The sequence below is a fragment of the Thermobia domestica genome, chromosome 9, assembly GCF_964235325.1.
Source record: "Thermobia domestica chromosome 9, izTheDome1.hap1.1, whole genome shotgun sequence".
Lineage (NCBI taxonomy): Eukaryota > Metazoa > Arthropoda > Insecta > Zygentoma > Lepismatidae > Thermobia > Thermobia domestica.
The window spans coordinates 281,906,774-281,932,695 of record NC_137462.1 but is presented as its reverse complement, the minus strand read 5'-3'; the positions used below and the strand labels follow the sequence as shown (position 1 = coordinate 281,932,695).

Here is a 25,922-nt window from a genome sequence, read left to right as displayed (position 1 = left end):
ACCCGTTCCTACTACTGATACTACGACTAGGCCTACTCCTACCCGTATTTCAACTACTACTACTACCCGTTACTACTCCTACTACTACTACTGTTTACTTCTACTCCTATTCCTACTACAACTACTACACTTACTTCTACTATTACTACTACTACTACACCTACTATCAGGCCCGTATTTATATGTTGTGTACCCCTGTGCTCAAAATAATTTGCCGCCCCTTCCCGAAAACGACTAACATTGGAGTTGTATTCATAGTTTTTGGGGTCGCTGAGTTTAACGGTATCAGCTTGCATGATATTCAAGTTCATTCCTCAGCCCTTGGGGTGGGGGTGCGAGGATAACTTTTTAAAAATAATCAGATAAGTTAGCTAATTAGTAACTACTGTAATTAGAGCGAGTTAAACACATTTTCTCGCTCTAGTGCGGCACTCTGCGGGTTGGTAGTTTTAAATATCATTTTATTGTGAATCTTAAAAAGAATTCCAAATTTTCCTGCCCTCTGCTCGGGCACAGAATAGCACTTATCTAAATACGGGCCTGTCTACCATTACTATTACTACTACTACTACTTACTCCTCCTCCTACTACTACTACTACTTCACCTCCTACTACTAGTATTCTTTTTACTACTACTACTACTTACTTCTACTCCTCCTCCTCCTACTACTACTACTTGTAATATGAATCCGTATAGTAAAACTACGATGACTACTATCTTGCAGAAGACCTGTTAAAGTAAACCTGGGATTGAGTATTGCCCGCTCCCCCCAGTGATTTTTAATGAATCATAGTGATTCTAACGATTCATATTAGTTCATGAATCGGATAGTAGTAGTATAGGAACGGGTTAGAAGCTCCGCATGGGTTGGTTGGGGTCTGTTCTCGACATAAGTATAAGAAGAAGAAGAAGTATAAGAAGAAGTAGTAGTAGTAGTAGTAGAAGGAGGAGGAGGAACGGGTTAGAAGCCCCGCAGGGGTTGGTTGGGTTGTGCTTTCGACATAAGTAGTAGCAGTAGCAGTAATAGTAGTAGCAGTAGTAGTAATAGTAGCAGTAGTAGTAGTAATAGTAGTAGTAGCAGTAGTAGTAGTAGTAGTAGTAGTAGTAGTAGTAGTAGTAGTAGTAGTAGTAGTAGTAGTAGTAGTAGCAGGAGTCGTTGAAATGATATATAGTGCCTGTTCCGACCTGTGACTTGTAGAGGGGAAAGGCCGTAGCGTGAAAAATAAATTAATTATTATGCAAATTGAATCAAAATTTAAATAAATTTGAATATGCTACTCTTGAAATGCTAATTTTCTGAAAAATATGTAAATAACTAGCTAAGTCGGTAGAGCTTTTAAGTTTAAAATGTTGGTAGAGCAAAATATGTAATATAAAAGATAAAGTAATTTGATGAACAAAATGACAGTAATTTAGGATAGCATTTCAAATCAAAAGAGAGACTCTAAGTTCCAGGTCTACGTGTTTCTCCAGGAAGTTAGAGGCAATACTAATTCTCTCTCCCACAACAACACTTGGTTGTTGGGAGACCGCATTTTACCGGACATTGACAACTCCAGGGCAGCTGAAAGGAAAGACACGATAATATCACACTGATCACATACCTTGTAAGACTTCCTTTTTAGCAGAACGTAGGTCCCACGGAGGTCACGTTTTCTTCCACATTGAACATGACAATACTCTGCTTTCCTCCTGGTTTGTCTCCAGTCGAATATTCAGAGAATAATAAACAATCTCTGGATCTTGTGTCTGCGGTGGATCTTGGCACAGGTTGTTTCGCCTAACCTAACGCGATCCAGCCTGTTAGGTGGCTATTGCTCGACTAGCTAACTTCATCACCCTTATAGAAAAAGGGAAGATGACACTATCGGGTTCGCTTCACGGATTATAATAACCTGCTCATATAAAAAAAAAATGTTCGTACACCACTGTACTGTACTAAGCGCACACAGTTGCAAAGTTCGTCGTGCAGGATTATGAACAAGAGACACTATATATACACATTTTATGATGAATATCTGAACTATGGTAAATATTGAATATATATATATATATATATATATATATATATATATATAATAGTTTAAGTATTTACAAACTGTTTACGTACATAGCTCATATCATGAGCTTAAAGTCACAAGTTTCTCTGTACGTCCAGAGCCGAATTTCTCTATACGAGCACACGAAGAGTGATACCTCTCTTCCGATCACCAGACACGAATTGACTTTCTTCCCCCTGCCTCCTTGGTTTTGTCAAAACCACCTTCCACACAAAAAGCTGGGCTCGCATCTCAGCTTTTGCGAGTCTTAAGACGGGGTGAAGTGGGGAAGAAAAGGGGTTGCCTACAGAGGTCATTGTCCCCTCTGACCTGAATTTACACTTTCACTGTTTCTAATGTACATCATTTAAAATTGTTAATAGATACTCGCAAACTGATGTATCCACAGTGTAGCTGAAATGTCCAGCTTTAAAATGATGCATAGCACTACACTAATCATGTTCTTATTAAAATGTATTTCACGTTATTCTCACCAAAATTGTTTAATTTTCAGCTGATAACACACGCTGCTCTCATGCAGACCTGACGGTCCTGACACCTAACGGGATTTCTCCGCGACCACTCACCTGTGTGAAGGGTTGCTACGTGAAGTTGTCATATCTTCATTGTTTTTGTTGAATTAAAGTGTTTGTCAACATAGCACACACGAGAATTAACACCTATATACAATAAGACAGCTTATTTGTAAGTGTGACATGCTGTCATATCTTAAAAACATAGAAATTTTACATTTTCTCCCATGTTGGTGCAGTTTTTCCCCTCAGGACGTCGCCTGCTAACATAAACGATGTTTATGCTCTTACATCTATCATGCATTCCTTCCATGAAGTACTGCCGGACTTGCCGTCCTGTACTGAAATAAGCCCTTTTTGATACGACACAAAAATAACACAATACAGCGACTAACCTAAGCTATATTCTATACTAACGAAATATCAAGAAAATCTTTACAATATTAAAAGAATTACTTGTGGAAGTAAAATTATCTACAGGGGTGAAGGATTCTACATAGAATGCTCCGTTCCTCGGTTTTTCTCCGGTGAGGTGAGGGGAGCTGCCAAATTCTAGGTTTGGTTCTGGCTGGCGGAATTTCCGTTGGAAAGGAAGCTAGCTGCTCAAAAAGTGTTACTTCTGGCCAACTTCTAAAATTATCACACCTCTTTGTAATCGAAGTTTTGCATGTACTTACGAACTCCAGCAAGCAAACTTAAACAATAGCTGCATCCGACTTGGAGACTACATGTCACATCGTCTCTGACCATAGTAATTTTCTCATATGTATCTATCGCAGGTTTATGCACACTGAAGATTCATCCATATTCTCTTTTTTCTGAAAATTATAGTTAGCAACCCTGGACCAGCTGCCTTAACTCTTGGGTGTTCTTTTCCTTGAGACAAAGAATCTCCCAACTTTGCTTTTTTTTTTTCTGTGTGCTGGGTTCATGCGATGTACGGTCCAACTTCCTAAGATTTCCAAAGCATTGCTTTCTGCACATATTATTCTCAATCGAGGTGTTTAATTCAACTTCTATCTTGATTTAATACTTACTCTTACATTTATATAACACACATAATAATAATAATAATAATAATAATAATAATAATACACACAAAAATGAAATAAACTATACACAATTACTTCCACAACTAATCCTTTACTTATTCTATTTTAAATGCAAATTAATATACGGAAAGTGTATGTGAATATGTAAATTTTAGGCAAAATTAATTATATGCATATCACGATTTTAATACATTTACATAAGCTAATGTATGTATGTTACAGACTCTAATTCCGGTGACAAAGAACTGGGGGGAGCGGGCTATACACAAGCCTAAACCTCCACTGAAGAATGCTTAAGCACACCTCGAAAATAATCGCAGAAGGTGCAATAAATAAAACCAGAAGGTTTTTTTTTTTTTTTTATGAATTTGTGTGGATCCGTATAGTAAAACTGCACGAACACACAATCGCTGACTTGCTTGCTCCCTTCCGACGCACCCCCGCGCGGGCCCACAAGCGTCAACCTGCTCTATCTCGGTTAGATGGCGTTTGTGCATTGTAGTGGCCACCTAGCACAGGTTGATTCGTGTTTGCACTATAGTTCTTATGCCATACATCCGGAAGCCGTATTTATAAGCAAATCGATAAATAATTGTAATTTTTCAACAATTACTTTTGGCGGCACCCTTGTATTTTATCTATGCCAAGTGAGATATTTTCGTCGCCCACCGCAAGTCTTTTAGGGAATAATAGGAAAGGAATTCCTGTAAGAATTATAATTTTTAAAAAAATTTTTCTCGTGGTACGCCAAAAGTAAACCTGCACAAAAATTTGTGGTAATAGTTAAGAACAGGTGGGCAGGTCATGTAGCTAGAATGGAAGAAAGTAGAAACGCTTTCAAAGTCTTGACTGGTAGACCCATAGGAAAACGACCATTAGGAAGACCTAGGCGCAGATGGGAGGATAATATTAAGATGGATCTCACAGAGATAGGAATACAAAGTAGAAACTGGATGGAATTAGCTAAGGATAGAAGTCAGTGGAGAGCTTTTGTGAACGCGGCACTGAACCTCCGGGTTCCATAGGCCATAGAGTTAGTTAGTTAGTTAGTTAGTTAGTTAGTAGTTAGTTAAGAACAGCTACTTCTCATCTCCCGTGCACGAGGATACATCTTACTGTTGCACTACCTAAACACCCTAAGTACAAGGGCAAGAACTCGGTCTATTACCTACTTTTTAACATCCTAGATAGTCAATGAATAATGCCTGAAAGTATTGAGTTTCTCGTCCTTCCCTAAATGGGAAGTACGGCTTCTTAACTATAACCAAATTTGTTTTCAATCTGACGGATCCTTACAAATCTTTATGCATAGATTCCACATTTAAAAAACTTGGATTATTTAATATGTAGTTCTTTCGTGACAAATTTATCATCTTACCTGCTGAGTTCCGACAAAGAAAACTTTAACTTCGTACTTATCTAAACTTCGTCCTTAGAACTCAAAAAAATGTTTTCATTATCTTTTACAAAAACTCTCTAGAAAACAATGTCACTTTAACAGAAATTATGGTTGTATCAAACCGAATTCTTCAGTTTGTGTTTTCCACCATTCTACAGTCAATCATAGCTGCCAGGTTTCTGTTATTAAAGAGTTCACTACTACACAAGATCTCTAGATTTGGAATTTAGGAGGATAATGCATATATTATAAGAAATATCTCTTTTTTCATTTTGTTAGAGTTATAATATTTTTAGTGCTAATAGTATACATCAAGCACTCGTCACGCTAATAGTAGACGTCAAGTACTCGTCACTTCCCGAGGACGCACGAAGTGCAGTCTTTTACAGATTATTCATTGAACATCTGAAACTTATTCGGGGAAAAGCCCAGTTTGTTCTGGCAATGCTGGGTAGCGCGGGTTCTCAGTTCGCAGTGTTAATGCGGTAAGTTGTTCGAAAATTAGTAAATGAAAACATAAGGAAATAAGTATGAAATGTTTCTAATGACATTGTGTGTAGTTTACAAATGAAATTAAGGAGAATTTTAAAAAAGGGCCATACACAAAGTAGTACTGTACAGTGTCTGTCAACCCAATGTTCTGTGTTGTCAGCCAAACTAATAACATTTTTTTGGGCTGATATTTAGTATATCCAGCAATCTTGCACATATAAGATTTACAGTGTTACTTACTTTACAAAATATAGCTGAGCTAGAGACGGCTAGCGAAAGGAGTTAGAAGCCCCCAGGGCCCTTGTACTTCTGCCTTTATCACAATTTAGACAAGAGCAAGGTACTCGGTTCTGGAACCATGAAACGAGTTGGGGGAGATACTAAATGCCATCCATTTTTTAAAAATATATATCAAGAATATGGGAATTTATTTTGGTGCAGATTTATTATGCGGATCCATATATAAATTCCGTGCAGTTTTACTACACGGATCCACAGTATCAGTAGTAGTAGTAGTAACGGGTTAGAAGCCCCGTAGGGGTTGGTTGGGTTCTGTTCTCGACATAAAATTGGCAAATTAAAGACTTGCCCAAGTTTTTCTGTACGTTTTACAATCTGTGGATCCGTGTAGTAAAACAGCACCATAAATTCATTGCGTATACTTCTTTCTCAGTAAGTCGACTTTTTATATTTTTAAACATTTTTGGAGTGTGGACTGGCACTCCTCTGTACAGATTCATTTTAAGTCTATATACGATAAGAACTATCTAGTAAAAGACACTAACCGACTTGCGTTAGATGGCCGGAAAAAGCACGAATAACCGAGTGAGATAGAAGCGCAGGAAGTGGCCTAAGCGATAGCTTTGGGGTGCGTCCGTAGGGAGCAGACGCATCGGCTCAAGTGGTTATAACATAAACGAGGATAGCGCAAAACACTATTTATGGTGTAAAATTACTTACCTTACTATTTAGTTATGCATTCATACGTTACTAAACACGTTATAGGTAATATCTCGATATGATTCCATAGCTTGCAGACTTCTTTATTTCTTTATTTAACGATCACTAGATACAGCTAAGAGGCCATTTTATACTGGATATCAACAACAACAACAATGGGAAGGTATTGGCCAGGACCTGTTTAGTAGGTACCATCCCGGCAGTTGCCTGGTATGACTGAGAAAAGCCCTGGAAAGCCAGTCAGGATGATCGGCAGCGGGAATCGAACCCACGACCTCCTGAATGCGAAGGCAATGCTTTACCACTTGAGCTACTATACTTCCAAAGTAACACAACATTACTAACGTAAATTTAACAATTATGTTGATCCTTAAATCTCGGATATTCCTATAGCTGCGCGTCATGAGATTGTTTCAGCAGAGAGAAACGACCAGATGAATAAACAATACAACCGTACTCGAACTTGGATCGAATCAGACTATAATATACACGTAACAATAATACAATCAGCACCCCATGTGCGATTGGCAAGTATGCGGAGTAAACTCACATGTCAGAGCTCGGAGACAAGAACGAGCACTTAAGACTACGAATGTGTTCACACTAAACTGCGATAAGTCAAACTAAAAGATCGGACTGCATTAACAAATGACAAACTAATCCCACCGAGACAAGACGGGCTCAATAAGGCAGGTTTATTAACGGCATAAGTGAATACGTTGAGTTTTTGGTCAGAAAATTGAAAGCCTGTCTCGGTCGACCAGCGGACAATACGATTTAATGTAGTTGAAGCAGTCGAATAATATCGCGAAAGTTTCTGGGGAAGCAATAAATAACAAGATTGTCAACAGAGAGCAGAGCAAACACAGGAATCTTAATCTATGACAGCAAGTGGTGTGACGGTGAAAACACAGCCTTGGAAGATAACATTTTTCTGCGAAGGAACTAGAACCCACGCGTGGCTAAGAAGACTCCAGTGATATAGTTGTTTTAAAATTCCGTAACATGAAGTTGTGACATAAGCATGTTCCAAATCGAAAAATCCAGGGTGGCCCAAAAGTAGGTATACAGTAACGTACTGATCAGTTCATTGCATTTTATATAATTTCTTATTGTTATCCATCAAGTAGACTTAGTTTCTTTATTATTTGTTCTTAATGTGTTTTTACTTACATCTTAAGCTCGCAGAAGCCGAAGAGAATAAACCCATAAACTATAATGTTATACTTGATCAATGCAGAGGTGTATACCTACTTTTGGGCCACTCTGTATAGCAACAAGACGCTGGCGATGGAAGAAGGCTTCATAAATCTGGCTTTCGAGGTTAGCAAAGTTATCTGCAGCAGATTGGAAGGAGCGAAAGCCATATTGAATCTTGCTGAACTGGTGTGTAACTGGTGGCTGTTATTGCAGTCTTCTTTGGTTCAAAATTGGAAGCACCAGAACCTCACGCCATTTAGGTAGAAACGTCTCCTCCAACCAGATGCGATTATAAACAGCTGCAATAATGCAAGCTATTAATTGGTTGGGACGTTGGGCAAAATATCATAATATATGTGATCAATCCCTATAGCAGTGTTGAACGACTCACTTAAGGCAGAATTGAATTCGCAAGCCATAAATGGGATATTATAATGTTTAATCACGAGTGTGGAAGGATTAAACTCGATTAAATGGTGTGTAAAGTCCGAGATGGAAGAAAAACGGGCCTATGTTTAGCAGAAAGGTTCAGCTCCAGCTCTGTTTTCTAACAAATGTTACAATTTTGGTAATTTCTGTTCACATTAGGTTAGGTTATGTTAATTTAGGTAAGTTTAGCTTAGTTTTTCTTATGTTACTGTAGGGGTCCAGCATAATTTTCCAAAAAATGGTAGAATTTCGCTTTTTCTACTAATATTAGGTTAGTTCAAGTTAGCTTATGTTAGTTTAGGTTAGATTTGGTTACGTTATATTAGGTCTAAGTACTTGCATCATTCATTTCTCCTGTAAATTTTGTGTTTTTTACGTGCTTCTGAACCCCTTCTGCTAAACATACTCCGACAAACGTCGGAACTGTTTAATGGCATCTGGTTGGAAGAGATGTCGGACGAATAGACGTCTATTTGTGTAGGGTTAGACTTCAGAGCCCTGTTTGCTGAAACAACGGGTACCGTAAGAGAAAAAGTGACCATTTATGGAGTCCCGCCAAGATAATAAGGATTCGATTACTGAGAGACGTGGAATTGTTGATGATTCTTGGCGGTTGAATTCCGATTAAAAGTCGCGAGAGTAGATGGTACTTCGACGAGGGAAGAAAGCTGCTTCATGTATGTGACTGTTAATATACCGGGAATAAAAGTCACTAACTTAAATTATAATAATGGCTGATGACTGTGTGAACTGAAAAGCGGTAAATGGTGAGAGATAAGTTGCTTGAATTCCTCAAAGTGGCACCCAAACCGTTAAGGGTGCATTGAAGAAGCGCCATTTTTCGAAAGATTAGCGTTTGATTCGAATCTTGCCTTGTGAGCCACCATGAGTTCGTCTTGACGCAAATCAGATTTCAGTGAAATCGATGGTGGCCTTGGAAGTGGTGAAAATTTGAGTTGTCAGATACACCGACCATTGTATGGTATTCTTTAGATATAAGTATCTAAACTTTGAAAGAAAAAATCATGTAAAATAGTTTATTATTTAAACAAGCGTACTGTAGCGATTTATTTATTTACTTAAATTAATAACGCACATTAAAGTGGAATCTGTTGTTTGTTCTCAAATTGCTGGGTAGCTGTGTATCAGCTGTCATCGGAGCCTGGTTTACTACAGCTCCTTCTCAAAAACAGAATGTTCGGGGCAGCAATATTGTCTTTGTATTTGCTCATATTCACCGTGTCTGTGGGAACTCCGAAAAAAAAAAAAAAAAATAGTTCTTTAGACACAAGAAATCGTGGCAGTTGAGACGGGACAACGTGTGCACTTTCCTACCTTCGCTTCTTCAGGTGAAATTTTCATTCTCTGTGATCACTCTGGAAGATGACTGGTATCACTACAACTACTAGAGATCACTCAACTTACAGGAAGATCATTGACATGAAAAAAATTCTAACCTTAAATTTGTGATTTCCCATTTTAATTTGTTATTGTACTTATAAAAGAATTCTGTAGTGGCTTAAAATGTGCTATACTCTATTGTTTATAAGTGCGTATTCTTTGATTGAAATTCGATCCTTTGATTGGGTTCAAATTCAGTCTCTTCGTTAATTACAAGAAGTGCTTTATAAGTATTTTAAAGACTTTTTTTTTTTTTTATTCGTTTCCTTAGGTGTTGAGGAGAGCATCCGGAGCCATGGAGGAGACCTGGAAGGAAATATGTAGAAGGACACCGAGTCGGAAGAGGCTACTTCATACTTTATTGTATCTGACTGGATATGTAAGTATCTTCTCGTTGCTATGTTGATGTATCAATCCATTAAAAGCTTAAGAACAGAAACAATAATAATATTTACAAGGGACACACCCAGGAAATGAATGATTTAAGACTTCGTACATGTACTCTCAGAGCGAAACAGGTTGCATTAACTGCAGCATTCACTAACAGTAAACTTGTAATTATTCTCAGTGATGCGTCATTCTGTTTTTACAGCTGTTCAATATTGAGTATGTTAATGAACACATCATCTCTTCCTATTGCAGTAACACTCTTAATCGTATCTTAGTTTTATTTTTTGTCTTTTGTATTCTTGGATAATTCATCAACTTTCCTTTTATACGTGAATCAAAGTGTCTTCTATAATACATAACTGTAATTCTTTAAAAATAATTCATAACGACCTCTTAAATATATCGTACCATTCTACCTTGTTTATTTTCTGATATCACAAACTCTACTCTGGCAACTTGTTCGATTTAATGGCGTTTTCTGTCTACACTGAAGTATTTTGTTTTCTATGAAAATTATCAGTGTCATAATAATAATATGTTACAAATGAAATTTTGAGTACAACGGCCCATGAGTGTGACCTGGATGATTACAGTGAAATTATTATGAAAAATTTTGATGGAATGAGAATATAGGAGGAAATGGAATAATCCTGAGAAACCCAATGGACGGAATTTCCATGGCAAACTCACGTAGTCTGGGATTGAAATAAGGAACCCTCGCACCAGACATGAACGCTCTACCACTGAGCCACCGTGGCCTCTCTTCCTCCCTTTCCTATAGGTTATTATAGTAAAGATCAGTTTCATTTACAACACTGACAAGTCACTGTTTTTCATATTGATGTTTTGTGATTTAAAAGCAGTTGTTTATTGTGTTTCTTTGTTATTAATGTTTCAGGTTGGAGATCCAGTGCCACAATGCTTAGTCTTGTATGGACACACTGGAACTGGAAAAAAACAAACAATGATGACCATTTTGAGGAAGTTAAAGCTGTTGCACGTTTCGGTAGACTGTGGGTACTATACTAGCCAACGCATGTTCTTTGAAAAGATTCTGAGCACAGTTGCAGGTGAGTTTCTAATTACATAAGGCTCCAAACGAAAAGTGTCGTTATACACTACCCTATGAATCTGAGTGAATCCATTGCAATTTAAATAGAGAATTAACTATATAAAAAGTGTCAAAAGCCAAAGTGAGGAATTGACTAAAGTTTTTCCGTATTCGTTATTGAAATTCTTCGCTTGTGCTCGATTTCTGAAAAGTTGAGATATCCAGAAAATATAGCCAATATTCTTAGAGCTCCTGTTAGACTTCTTATTCCTAGAAAGTATACAACTAACAAATCACTTGTTCCATAATTTTTGGAGTAATTATTCCTCTGTAGTACCAAGGATTTTCTTTTTCGTAAGCCTAGTTATTGGTGCTAATGGCGAGGCAATATTTCTTGATCAGTCGAACCTTTTAGAAGATACAAAATCAGCTAAGAAGATGTCTCCATTCGCTTTATTGCAGTTAAATAATATAATGTTTAAATAAAAGTAAATTTCGTAAAGAAATGGTAATATGTAAGGAAGAAAAGATACTAAGTAAAGAACATGTACAGGATGTGTAAAAGATCAAACGTTGTTACCTTTGTAGGCATCGTGGGGTGTTATTTTCTTCTGCTATATTGTACATACCTCACGATTTGCTTATTCGTGTAGGCCTATTCTCTGAATTACTTCCTGAATCGCTACTTAATTCGTGTTTTTCCTATTTTATTCGGGAAAAGAATATCTTCCAGTATTCAAAAATGAAATGAAGTAGATTAGTACGCGTATTATCCTCTAGGCTGTGGTGTGAGTGAGGAACACCAACTTCAGAAGTGTTCTGGGAAGCGGACTGAGTAGCGTAGTGGTTCTAGCCGGTCCAGTCATTAACTTTTTTTACTCTCTGTATTAGGTGCCTTCCATTTCAACTCAGGCAAAAAAATATAAAATTTTACCATCACCATCTCAGATATTGTTGAAACTTTCTTTTATAGCAACTAGACATGTTTTTAAGAGACTCATATTTTTGTTTTGTCGAAAAAAAAAATTTCCCGCCAAGTAATGGGCCATCAAAGACGGGACAATATATGAATTGTAGAAGACATGGAAAATGGTCAACTTCGGAGCCTCACTATTCGGCTATGGAGACAGGTAGAGTTATAATTCTTGTCGTGGTATATAAATAAACTATATAAATAAACTATATTTAGTTTATAGGGATATAAATAAACTATATTTTATTATAGTTTGGTTTGCGTATGCGTATCTTTATGTACATAAATTAACAAATGAACGTCAATTTAGTTGAAAAGTCGAAATTTGCGAATTTTTTTTCGAGCACTTCCGGTTTGAATTTTAAAATTCTGTTTTCACGGTTGGTAAGACCAGATTACCCGCTTTCCGAAAAAAAAAAATTGTATCGCTTCTGTGTGCAACCGTTTTGCCGCAAAAAATTCGAGAAATTGTAACATTTTCAAAAATCGCCATTTTCTCGAAAACACCATCTTCCTCTTTTAAAATTCTGAAAGTTTGTCAGATGGTTCAGCTTTACATGAATAATAAACACACCAAATACCATTCTCGACCAATGCCTCATAAATTAACTGCAGCCTTTTAAAGTTAGCAAAGTTTCGTTAACTTTGATGTCACAGTTAGCAACACTGGGAACAATAAAAGTGCAATGATTTGGTTATGTTTGTGGGTCACATTCATTAAATGAAGAATAAAAGGTTTTCTTGACTGTTTTTTCATTATTTTGATCAAGAAGGCTCTCTGAAATAGCAAAATGAGCCTCCCCCTACTCCTCCGTTTTCTTAAACCGAAATAATCTGAGGTGGAAATTACGATTACGAAACGCACAAATTTCAAGTTCACTTACTTAAAATGGTCTTCGGAAACAAAATTTCACTGATTTATTATTATTATTATTATTATTATTTTATTTTATTTACATGGACCAATCATTTACTTAGTTGGTGTCTTCTTCGCTAATAGCATGTAACCGTGCAGGTGCTTCAATAGGTGTTGGCTCACTCACAACTCGTCCAGGAGTTGATCTAGGGGGAAGAAACTTGTTTATTTTATATATAAATAAAACCGATCTCAGAGTTTGAGCTCTTAAAAGTACCTCTACGTAGCAGTATTACCCCCCCCCCCTCCACTTTCCAGAAGTCCGTCCTGGATCCGCCCCTGCGTAGCACATTGACGATAGTCACAAATGCTGAAGGTCCATGTAGAATCATAAACAGCACTTCAACTTCACGTAATTCATGATTCATTCATAATATTTGTACTACGCACCACTGGTTATCATACATATATGTATGTAACAAAAGTTCCTTTTTGCAGATTTCTTAAATCTACACTTTGAATTGCAGAAGTTCGATTTTGGGGGAAGCATAAAGTTAGTTAATGGTGACCCGTTACTGCCATAAAAACTTCGCCATTTTCCGAAAGCCAAAGATGACTTCGTTGAATACCAGTTACTGGTCGCATACTTTCCCTTTTTTTCTTCCGGGAGTCGTCGAATTCAGTTGCAGGCAACAAAACGAGAGTAATACCCGGAGTTTGTACTTGCACTATACTCACGAATTCTTCTGCGGTTTTAGTGGGGGCGCGGTGGCTCAGTGGTAGACTTGGGGTCCCGGTGCTTGAAGTCCCTGGTTCGATCCCAGCTCGCGCCGTGTGGGCTTTGTGGTGGACAAACACCGTGCTCGTGGGTTTTCTCGGAGTTATCCCATTTCCTCCCACTTTCTGCATTTCACTATTTCATTCATTTCTCATAATCACCGTCTTCTTTAGCCTAACGGGCATAATCGTGGGACGTAAAACTTAAAGATTTCATTTCATTTTTTTCTTCTGCGATTTTAACACTGTGTATCTGTTTTTGCTTAAGGTTATGCCGCGTTGCCACATTCTTTACACCTCCTCCCTCAATACCGTCGCACAGACCCTTGCATGGCCGGTTTCACTGCAAAACCACTGCTTTATCGGACCTGTCTGCATCTCGAACATCTGAAAGCGATTTTTAAAATGGGATGCAGCACCATCAGAAATCACTGACACGGTTTGGGAAATTGTAGACACTTATTTTCACGTATTCAAACCTTTTCTATAAAATATATTTTCGCTTTTCTTCGAGTATTTTTAGAATCTTGTCTATGGCTATGAGTACATGAACCGAATCGTGTGTTTTATCGTCGTTTATTACAACAAAACTGTCAGTTGTTTCATATTCCGGTGATAACTCTGAATTTCACTTTGCAGAATAACAGTCCAGTTTTCAGCGAAGTCCACATGAAGTAAAATAGAATTTGTATCTTGAAATTTTACACGATGCTTTTCGGTAGCAATTTATTCTCTTTGGATTTTTTTTATATAGTCATGAGTTACAATTCTTACAGTTAAACCAGCAATGTACGATACGAAAACAGAAAGTGGCACAGTTTTTTAACGAGATTATTGTTTTCCCACATGGCATACTTCATACACTTCAACACTTTCATTTTCATCAGGATCAATAATTAAAGACTCCACACTTATTCCTTCCACTCCAGGACATTCACCACATTCCTGAAGAAGACGGTTGTCATTTTCTACGGATCATACTACTAAAGGAAATAGGTCACTCATGACAGCTTCAATACAGGCTACACCTTTTATTTGTAGCAACGCAATAGCAGCTAACTTAAAATTTGCACAAGACACACACACATATATATATATATATATATATATACACTTCCCTCGCAGGTTGCGGACTGACCCACTTTAGTCGAATAATGTAAAATTCCGAGTGACCCATTCTTATGTTGAGATTGTTCTGTTTAAAAAGTCAGTAAATTTCTTTGGAACGTGTAAGAAAACGTTTCGATTTTTTTTTTTTTTTTTTTTTTTTTTTTTTTTTTTTTTTTAACTTTTTGTCCTTTTTCGGTCACTGTAATGACATCGCACTTAATTGAGACTTTGTCTGGAGCATTCCAAATCATCACTGAGGTAGTAGTTCAGGCTTTTTGTAGATCATCAAAATTTATTGGATGGCCATTTCAAGTAAATTTAAAATTTATTTGTTTCGTTCCACCTCAGATTATTTCGGTTTAAGAAGACGGAGGAGTAGGGGGAGGCTCATTTTACTATTTCAGAGAGCCTTTTTAATCAAAATTATAAAAAAACAGTCAAGAAAATCTTTTATTCTTCATTTAATGAATGTGAACCACAAACATAATCAAATCATTGCACTTTTATTGTTCCAAGTGTTGCTAACTGTGACATCAAAGTTAACGAAACTTCGCTAACTTTAGAAGGCTGCAGTTGATTCATGAGGCATTGGTCGAGAATGGTATTTGGTGTGTTTATTCATGTAAAGTTGAACCATCTGACAAAATTTCAGAATTTTAAAAGATGGTGTTTTCGAGAAAATGGCGCCCAAAAATGGCGATTTTTGAAAATGTTACAATTTCTCGAATTTTTTGCGGCAAAACGGTTGCACACAGAAGCAATACTTTTTTTTTTTTTTTTTTTTTTTTTTTTTTTTTTTTTTTTTTTTTTTTTTTTGAAAGCGGGTAATCTGGTCTTACCAACCGTGAAAACAGAATTTTAAAATTCAAACCGGAAGCGCTCGAAAAAAATTCGCAAACTTCGACTTTTCAGATAAATTGACGTTCATTTGTTAATTTATGTACAAAAAGATACGCATGCGCAAATCAAACTATAATAAAATATAGTTTATTTATATCCCTATGTACATACCACAACAAGAATTATAACTCTACCTGTCTCCATAGCCGAATGGTGAGGCTCCGAAGTTGACCATTTTCCATGTCTTCTACAATTCATAAATTGTATTCCCCGTCTTGGATGGCCCATTACTTGGCGGGAAATTTTTTCTCGACAAAACAAAAAAATATGGGTCTTTTAGAAACATGTCTAGTTGCTATATAAAAAAGTTTCAACAATATCTGATATGGTGATGGTACATGCTCTGCCTGAATTGAAATGGAAGGCACCATTACTGAATTTGCACCTACAAAGGATCTGGTGTGTGTTGAAGATTCGGTTGTTTCCTCGTTTCATTATATATATATATCGGGTGTTGCAAAATAAGTGTTACAACTCTTGGCTGCTGAGTCCTGCCACTGAGACAAGAAAAAAAGAAAGTTCTCTTGAACTTTCGGCTATCGGACATAGTTTCGGATCTACAAGGTGCCGAAAGAGTGGGAAAATGACTTTCGTACGCCAATAGTTCGGAAATTATCCAACGTAAAGAGGGCGGGTAAAAAGTTCACTAAAGAAGTCATACCTTCTGTATTGAATTTTGCATGTTTCACAATCCTACCATGCACGCGCAAGGGATTCCCCAAAGGGACATAGGGAGTCCCGGATAATCTGTCAAATGAAAATTGGTCTAAATGGATATGAGTTGATAGCGTTTCTACCAGGTAACAATAATTCGTTTGTATTAAGTCGATATTTGGAACAAATACAATTATTGGACACTTTCATGTCCGTTGTGTGTGGTTGCATAATCCCGAGGTACGGATGTTGGCTAACAGTGACGTTCTGAGTAGTAAATGTAGCGAATTTGTACTCAAATGCTCTAGAAAGACATCTGGAGTGTCGGTAGAGAACAACAGATGAGGCAAGAAGATTCACATGTGTGGAAACACGTAACGAAAAATGCCAAGAAATGCACTCATATTAAGTAAACGTGAGTTCGAAGTGTCGGAAATGTAAGGAATAGCATCAAGAACATGAAAGCCACAGCCAATTCACCAATAATATTCCATCAATCCGATGCAATATAATGTGCACGCTTGCATACCAATAAGGATGCAACAACTGAGGTCAAGTTGAAATTGTGCAAGGGGACTCACTAAGAAACTGGGTAAACTAAAGGGATGTCGCTAGTGGAATCGCATGATCGATATTGAAATGTTTACAATGTTTGTGTTGATATCAATATGTCCCACGTACGAAAACTATGAAAATAACGTTGTACATTCTGCTATTACATCTGGTGCACTTTTTGGTAGAACGTAATTAGAACATGATTGTATCAATGCCCCTCTTTGTTTGGGACATTGTCCCAGAGTCGACACATATGAAACGAAACCTCCTTATTCGTGGTTCAAATCCTGATAGAGAGCGAAAATAACAAACTTGTATCATATTCCACGTCTTCTGGGACATATGACGTACTCGAAATATAGGAAAATATATCCAGAAATTCGTATCTTACACACAGTGCACATGCCAAGACAAAGACGAAAATGAACCAATTTGGCACATGTAACACTACTGCTGGAACACCATACATATGGAAAATAAAACGACAAGAGAGATAAGAAGAAACGTCTTAAAGCTCTGATTGGTTACAACTGTGCAGTAGAAGTAATAAAATGAAACACACAAGCATGTCGAAAGGCTGTGCAAGGGCGCTTGCCAAACAAAGTGGGTACTCCTCAAAGAAATGAATACAGAGAAAGTGAGGCTCCCTCGAAGCCTCAGGGCTAGAGCACTCGCTTTAGCTCGCGTGGTCGCAGTTTCCAATCCTACTGGGAGCCCAAGGCCTCAGGTTCAAGACCCGAGTAGTTATTTTCCTATTTTTCGCACGTGGGACGGTGTTCCAGCAGTAGTGGGACATGTTGACATTTGTCCATTAGCTACATGTCGATATCAACACACATACATTGGCCACATTTCAATATTGATCATGCGATCCCACCAGTGACATTCTTTTAGTTTACCCAGTTCCTTAGTGAGTCCCCTTGCACAATTTCAACTTGACCTCAGTTGTTGCATCCTTATTGGTATGCAACCGTGCACATCATATTCCATCGGTTTGAGGGAATATTATTGGTGAATTGGTAGAGGCTTTCATGTTCTTGACGATAATCTTTACATTTCCGACGCTTTGAACTCACGTTTACTTAATATGAGTGCATTTCTGGGCATTTTTCGTTACGTGTTTCCACACATGTGAATCACCCTGCTTCACCTGCTGTTCTCTACCGACACTCCAGATGTCTTTCTAGAGCATTTGAGTACAAATTCGCTACATTTACTACTCAGAACGTCACTGTTAGCCAACATCCGTACCTCGGGATTATGCAACCACACACAACGGACATGAAAGTGTCCAATAATTGTATTTGTTCCAAATATCGACTTAATACAAACGAATTATTGTTACCTGGTAGAAACGCTATCAACTCATATCCATTTAGACCAATTTTCATTTGACAGATTATCCGGGACTCCCTACGTTCCGTTGGGGAATCCCTTGCGCGTGCATGGTAGGATTGTGAAACATGCAAAATTCAATACAGAAGGTATGACTTCTTTAGTGAACTTTTTACCCGCCCTCTTTACGTTGGATAATTTCCGAACTATTGGCGTACGAAAGTCATTTTCCCACTCTTTCGGCACCTTGTAGATCCGAAACTATGTCCGATAGCCGAAAGTTCAAGAGAACTTTCTTTTTTTCTTGTCTCAGTGGCAGGACTCAGCAGCCAAGAGTTGTAACACTTATTTTGCAACACCCGATATATATATATATATATATATAACACTTTAAATCTTACAAACAGATAAAATATTTGCTTTTTATATGCAATTTAGTTCGTTAAAGTTCTTATACTAATGTAATGGATATGTTGAAAGAAATTTGTTTGTTAGGCATCAACTTCGGAACGTGGTTGTAAATTCACAAACAAAAGTCAGGTATTTGATGCAATATCGTTCCTTAACTTGGGAACAAATGAGTCGATTGTGCTGTAGTTTTGTTACAGAAATATCCATGCAGTTACAAACTATGGCAACCTTTCTTATCAGCAGTAATACTGTGAGAAAAGCATTAGTGGCCATCCAAGGATAATCAATGATACCACTGTTACGAAAGGTTAGTCATTTGTCATTGACTTCGAGGCATTAGAAGACTGGGCTTCTCTTCCATTTAATAATGTCAGCCATAGATTTTCACATTCAAGAGAGAGAGAAATTTGTGTGCAAACGTCTGTTTTTAATACTCAACTAATAAACTCAAAGAGTACTCAAAATGCTCTTCTGCAACGTCTTATGTAAAATATCCATTGAAGCTTTCCTGGCGTCGTATTGCAAACAGATGTTCTCGAGTTAGCAGCCAGTTAAATACTGTTATATTTTGCAACGTTTCGAGGGCTGACGTTGTCCTCATCTTCAGGCAAATAGAGTGCGTAGAATATATCCTTCATGTGTGTGTGTGATTGGACTCTTGGTACTTCAAATGGTGGGATATGATTGGTGTCCATGTTTGACTCAGTTTGAATCCTGTGTCTCTGTTAAGGTTCGCTTTTCTTGCATGATTGCAACAGCTTCTTTTATCCTCCTACCCCAAACTCTTGAGTATTACAAATTTCAATCAGAAGCCACCATTTCAACCACTAATCAGAAGAGTCCAATCACACACACATGAAATATACAATATACTTGTATATTCTACGCACTCTATTGCCCCATCATATTTGCCTGAAGATGGAGACAATGTCAGCCCTCGAAAAGTTGCAAGATACAACAGTATTTAACTGGCTGCTAACCCGAGAAAACCTGTTTGCAACGTCTTATATGTTTACTTAAGTATTCTTTTTGCTTAAGAAAATAAAGTTAAACGTCGCACTTTTTCGCTGATAGTTGTGATCTTTGTCAAGACTTAGTAACGGAAAGTTTAAGAAAGAAAGACAAACTTTAAGTAAGGAAATCGGAGGCTGATCCGAATGTTGCAGTGTATTGACATTTGAACGCATTTTATACGGCTATACATTTATAAGATGATCAGAAGCCAGATATCGATCATGAAATCGTGTTTTTTGTCGTTGTTAGAATTTGATAAATATAACCTTAACGCTCGAATTAGTTTCTGCCTTTTCTCGAGAGTTTACACGTCCCTCTCTCTCTCTCTTTGATTTAATGCATTCATCCCAGCTTTACTACGACAAATCACGATTTCATCCGTACCTACGTTTTATTGCAAACCGAAGCTGGGAAAGGAACGGTAGATAAAACATAGATACCGTAAAAAATAGAAATATGTGTAGGTGATTAAATGAAGCACAGATATTAACAAATAAAAAATATCCTACGATATAAATCACAAAACCTGATTAAACTGTGCAAAAAAATGTAATGATACTGAATATGGTTCATACAAATTAAAAGAACATCAAAAGATTACAAATGAATAAACAACTTTTACTGAATGTCGTTTATGGCCATTTCGATCTCTCTTATTTCATTTTTTTATTTGTTTTCTTTCAATGAAAGGTGGCTAGGTGGCTCAAGCAATAAATTAAGATTTCACTTACAGCTAGTCTTCGACCGGTCAGTTGGTTCACTGCTGGCGTCGAATCCAAACTGAATGCAAAAGAGTCCACAAAAAGAGTTCCTATACTGGAACCGGAATAGTTTTAGAAGTGCGTCGGTTAATCCCAAGAATCCGCTATAATCTTCTGCTGGCGGTGCTCAGCAACTGTCCACGCTGGCGTAATTCTTATTTATAATTGACAACCTGGAACCCACTTGTTTCATTAGACTAAGAGCTTCGCTACTCTAGTAATATAACGTTCAACTATGGCTCACTTTTGTATAATTATGAAATCACTTTTAATGCTCAACCCCAAAAGGAAAGAGGGGAGCCGACTTTCGATAATACAAATGCGCGAATTAACTTATATAGCACACCAAGTTTACGTTCAAGGGTGGCGGACTCGCTGGGATCGTACGTCCTCGCAGACACTGACATGACTGGAGTTTCCCTTGCCGAAACACAGCTTACATATTATTAGTTTCTCTTCAGGAGCAGGGTCATCGGCCAGTCAGCATTCAATTAACACAGTGCTTAGATGGAAATGCAAGGGTCCCGAAAGTTAGGGAGAACAAAATAGTCTCCAAGCATGTTACTATCACGTGAACAGAGTCTCTGTTTCTTGACCATATATGGCCGTAAAATCGAAGTGAGGCTCACCAACACAAATATACAAAATACCAAACTGATGAAGAAGGCTTCGATATTGTTCCTCTATATACGAAGCTCGGTTAATAAAGTTTGAAATTAACACTATCTTTTCCTTTCTTTTCTTTTTTTTTTTTTTAATTCGAAAAATGAGCTTCGGATCGGTGACAATTGTTGCGTAATGGAATACACATATATAATTCCATGTATCCGCCAATTCCCAGTTCTAGCTGTTTTACCCACTAGGAATATAAATAGTATTAAATTTCTTTACTGCAAAATAATTCCCGAAAATAAAACAACCAGTACTGACAATTAACGTCCACACATCGAGTGAGCGCAATAGTTACCATAGAAGGGTAGAATAGGTTATCATCTGTTCCAAATCACTGCAAATCCCAATTTCAAATAACAACTAACAAACTTTATTTTGTGTAATTCAGTAACAAATAATATGTACGAAATTTAATAACGAAAGTCCTTCTTTGAAGTAAATCAATTCTAAAATATAACATCCAATGTGAAAAGTAACACACATTACTTTTTTAAGGATTTGTTTAACACTCGAATCTTTAGATATAAAATCCCCACTTTAAACGTAATAAAGTACTTCTTATCGAAACGTTAAATAATATAGGAATGCTCTACCCAATATGAATGACCAAGGTTAGCTACTGAAAATTTAAATTTATAGTTAAAAGCAAACAACATCAAAAGGGTTTCATTCATATAGTCCAACCAAGACATTTACTGGTTACGTAAGGTAACCAATTCAAAGTTTCTTTCCTTTTTTTTTTTTTTCTTTCTTTTCTCATACGAGACATAAGGAAAGGGAAATGGAAGTTACTAATTCTAATATGACAAATTACCATACATACCAAAAACTATTTCATTCATTCATTTTTTTTCCTGAGCAATTTAGTGGTCAGATTTCTGCTTCAGTCTCCTTACAGCCATAATCCAATGGTTTCCTGTCTTCGTAATTTAAATATCACCGCCTCCATTTAACAATTCCCATTATCATGTTTCGAACTCTACTCCTTCAGTACCTAGGTGAAAATACACCGTCCGGTGGCTGAGCAGCAAGCAGCTGGCTGCAGCGACAACTAGCGACACACAGCGGAAAGCTCGCGCACTTCCACCAGAGGTATTGCCAAGGTCACCCGGATACGAGTATCTCACGAACCTATTGCCATTTTAAAACGGAGATTTTATTAACAAACATTTTACATATTTTTATTTTTCGACTAAACGCAACACAATCACATTTGGGTTTTGGCCAGAATAAAAAGCAGTCACTCTAAAACCTTGCAGTATTGGACAATATAAAACCACGCTCAAGAGTTCTGTCATTCTACTTAAAGATTTCTGTAATTCCTGAATATTATTCTTTCGACTCTCCCCTGGAATCTTGGTAATGGAGCATAAAAACAGGAGAAGAAAAATTAAAATATTATGGAATAAAATAGAACGAACTTACCAATGATAGAGCGGTGATGGAACACACCTTGCCAAGTTTAACGATAACACATCAAAACGTGGTGATGCAAGCTGTAATACGGCTAAGTCAGTTTGTGCCCTCCCATTCTTGAGGGAGTGAGAGGTTAGCAGCTCGTGCTCTTATTTTCATTGTTACTCCAATGCCATGCGAATTCTATAATTACTGTTTCCCATTGATCATTTAACCATCCTTTGTCTAAATTTATTTATTTATTTATTTTTTAATGAATAAATAAATTTTCAAATACGAGTCTTTCCTCCATTTCTGACCCCCAATAAAATGTTTGAATCTTCTACTTTGTGTTGTGTTTCTTCGAGATGTTTCGACAGACTTGACACCGGGTTTTCCGTTTTTGAATCCCTAATTATCTCCGTGACAAGAACCTTTAGATTTATTGTGGTTTTGCTTATGTAACACTCATAATAACTGTATTTTATTTCGTAAATAACCGATTTTTCATTGGGATCCGTGTAATAACTCTGGAATTGGGTAATGTTCTTTTCTAAGGTTTTCGGGGAGACTAATGCTGTACGGAAACCGTATTGCATATAGATGTTAATTAGTGTTGTTGTCAGTCTGGGAAAAATAGGCAATCCCATCCATTTTATGTCTTTCGTATCGGTTTCAGGTCTATCAATATGTAAATCTCTTTTAGCAATTAATTAATAATGGTACTGGATACCCATCATACTACTTAACTTCAATAGATGGTCCTTTCATTCCAGTTTAAGAGTTATTACACGAATCCCTATTTAAAAAAGGGGAGGGTATTTAATGCGATTGCCATGAGCGTTACTTAGACAAAACCAAAAGAAATCTAAAGGTCCGTGTCAGCGAGCATATGAGAGTTTCTGAAGCAGAAAGCCCGGTGTCAGATCTGTCTAAATATCTAAAAGAAACTCAACACAAAGATACAAATATTTTATTAGGATCCAAAATGCAATAGAGAGACTCGTATTCATTTAAGAAAACCAAAATTAAATTTAAACAAGGGATTGTTAAGTGATGAATGGGAAGCAGTAATTACACAATTCGCACAGGATTGGCATTACAACAAAAGTACAAGTACGAGCTGGAAAACTCTCACTGGAGAACAAAAGCACGTACAAATCAATTCCGCCACATTGCAGCGTACATCACCACCACTTAATGTGATCGTAGAATTTCACAAAGTGTGTTTCAGCACCGTTATTCACTTGATTAGGCCGTTCCTTTTTATTCCCTGATGTTTTTATTTTTCATCTTTCTGTTTTTATTCTGTGACGAAGGGTTCAAGAAGGAATCGGAAACTCAGAAGTACAAGTATTCAAGAATTACAGACATCTTGCACTATTATTTTAAAAAAGAGGGATGCTGCATTAAAGTCATACCGCAAATACGAACCTTATTTTCAATCGAAAAGGGGTAATTCCTGGGCCGCTTCACATTCTGCTGTGTGAATAGTTTCATAAAGGGCAAGTACTAGAGGTAGCATATCGTTAGGAACTTACACTGGAAGATCAAACACTTTAAGGATACTGTATCAGAACTCACACTGTAGATGACAGCTTGGCTAACCGTACCATCTGAATGCCCAAAATCACATGATTTCCAAGTATTCTTTTTTTAAGTATCATCAGGTGAATAACACTTCAATTTTAAGTAGACACAATAATCCTCATTGTATAGTTAGATAGTGGCCATCATTTCTAAAACAAGTGGAAAATGTTTCTGAAGCGTTTGGTGAGCCTCTGATGATTAGGTCGATTTTTTTTAGTAGACCTGTCAAAAGGCAAACTTAACAGTATGTACAGTGTATCCCACAAAGAGATTTACACTGTTTCAATGTTAATAATAGAGAAAGTATTAAAGATAACCTGATCAAGTTGTTCTTATTTGGCGCTCACATGACTAGTGTTTAGCCATTCATTTGCTTTGTTTCCATTTTTCATATGGTATGTAGGTCCCGCCATTGCTATTTTCTGTGCTTACTTATTTTCGAAATTTGTTGCTGCCAAAAGAAGACCGAGTAGTTTAAAATATATCGCAGATGATTATTCACAAATATTTTCCTCGGAAGCATGCAGATGAGTATAAAAATATAAGTAGGCGTTCCTTACGATCCGCAGGTAATTGTATCGCGAATACATTGGGTTTTGGACACTGTATGTCTGTGCGTGACTCGTAGAAGAGCTTTTAAGAGCTTTTATTCAAAATCCTTTCTTTTTTTTATTTATTTATTTATTTATTTATTTATTTAATAATCGCCTGCTTTTATGCTACTATTGTCTGTATATTTGTTGACTGCTCTAATGCTTTATTTTAACTGCTACGATTTTCGTTTTTCTAGGACAAGAAAGTGAAGATTTCGAGTCGTTTGTTAGATGTGATAACATGGCAGACTTTGTATGGAATTTGAGAGAACTTGTATTGAGCCGTGGAATACAGAAAGAACCTATCTTTCTTGTAAGTAGTCGTCTACATATAAAATTGTATGAATACGTAAATAGATCATTATTTTTTTTCTTTCCGTAGATATATTTAGTTAAACATTATCAGTGTAAAAATTCTTGATAACTTCAAATGCGCTGTGTGTCGAATTCAAAGCATTACATGAAATAGTATTATTAATAAAATTGCAACACCCAAGTACATGGCCACTTCCAGTCATTTTTCAGTAAGACTCGTGAAAACAAGAGAGTATAATTCTACATTTTAAGTAATTTTTGCGTTAGTTTTAGGCGAAATCAAACAGTATATATCTATATGTATCTCTCTCTCTCTCTCTATATATATATATATATATATATATATATTAGAAAATTCTTATTTCGGAAAAGTTCCTGAATTCCGAAAGTGAAATTTCCAATTCCGGGAAATAAATTATCCGGATTCGTGAAAATTTGGGCCATCCCTAAGATATATATGTACAATCTACTTCGCTAACGCTCTCGTCTTTGGTAGCGGTTCCAGATTCGATTCCCGCTGGGGACGCTCGGTCGAAAAAGTCTCAAATCCCTCTTAACATTTCGAATTTCTATTCATTTCGTCTGCACATATATTCTCATGAGCTGGAGCCTTATCATGACGTATTAGCAGTGTGTGTGCGAGCACGTTGTCAGCTCCTTTCCCACGATTAAGGATTAAATGTAAATAGAGAGTACATTCTGTTGTGAAGAGAAAGAAAATGCAGAGGAAATGAAATGAAGTGAAATGAAATGAAATGAACTTTTTAAAGTCCTATGCAGATAATAGAATGAATATCCTCAAAATTAGTTCATAATAAAGATCACTATACAATGAGCGCTTTCATGTAATTTGTGACACTTTACTTTTGTAACTAACAATTCTCTTATCTTTTCCATTAACAAACTAAACCATAGGATTACCAGAAGAGTAAAGTTCCGAGAGGAACCTTTTATCCTCATTTATATCCATTACACTTCACATTTTTTGTAGGGTGGCAATTGAAGTCTTTATATATTATAGAATACATTCGTACAACTAATTTAGATGTTTTCATTGTTTATAG

General features: G+C 36.8%; 2 protein-coding genes across 9 annotated transcripts in view; one reads left to right on the top strand and one right to left on the bottom strand.

Annotated features, from left to right (window-relative positions):
* The window catches only part of LOC145660721 (histone deacetylase 8-like), a 270,630-nt gene that overhangs the window by 63,594 nt on the left and 181,114 nt on the right, over positions 1–25,922 (bottom strand). For 4 of the 7 annotated variants that reach the window (XM_081726095.1, XM_081726097.1, XM_081726091.1 and 1 more), the window contains exon 1: positions 5,004–5,258. The exons of 2 other annotated variants lie outside the window; for them this stretch is intronic. The gene's annotated coding sequence lies outside the window, so the exon portion shown is untranslated. Of the gene's footprint in view, positions 1–1,605; positions 4,984–5,003; positions 5,259–25,922 lie in introns of those variants that run through there. One more of the 7 variants, XM_081726093.1, reaches the window with a different exon arrangement.
* The window catches only part of Orc5 (origin recognition complex subunit 5), a 46,590-nt gene continuing 26,039 nt past the window's right edge, over positions 5,372–25,922 (top strand). For both annotated transcript variants that reach the window (XM_081726089.1, XM_081726090.1), the window contains exons 1-4: positions 5,372–5,509; positions 9,778–9,885; positions 10,795–10,966; positions 24,741–24,856. In XM_081726089.1, the coding sequence (XP_081582215.1) occupies positions 9,802–9,885; positions 10,795–10,966; positions 24,741–24,856 (372 nt within the window). In that variant the 5' untranslated portion in view covers positions 5,372–5,509; positions 9,778–9,801. The remainder of the gene's footprint in view (positions 5,510–9,777; positions 9,886–10,794; positions 10,967–24,740; positions 24,857–25,922) is intronic.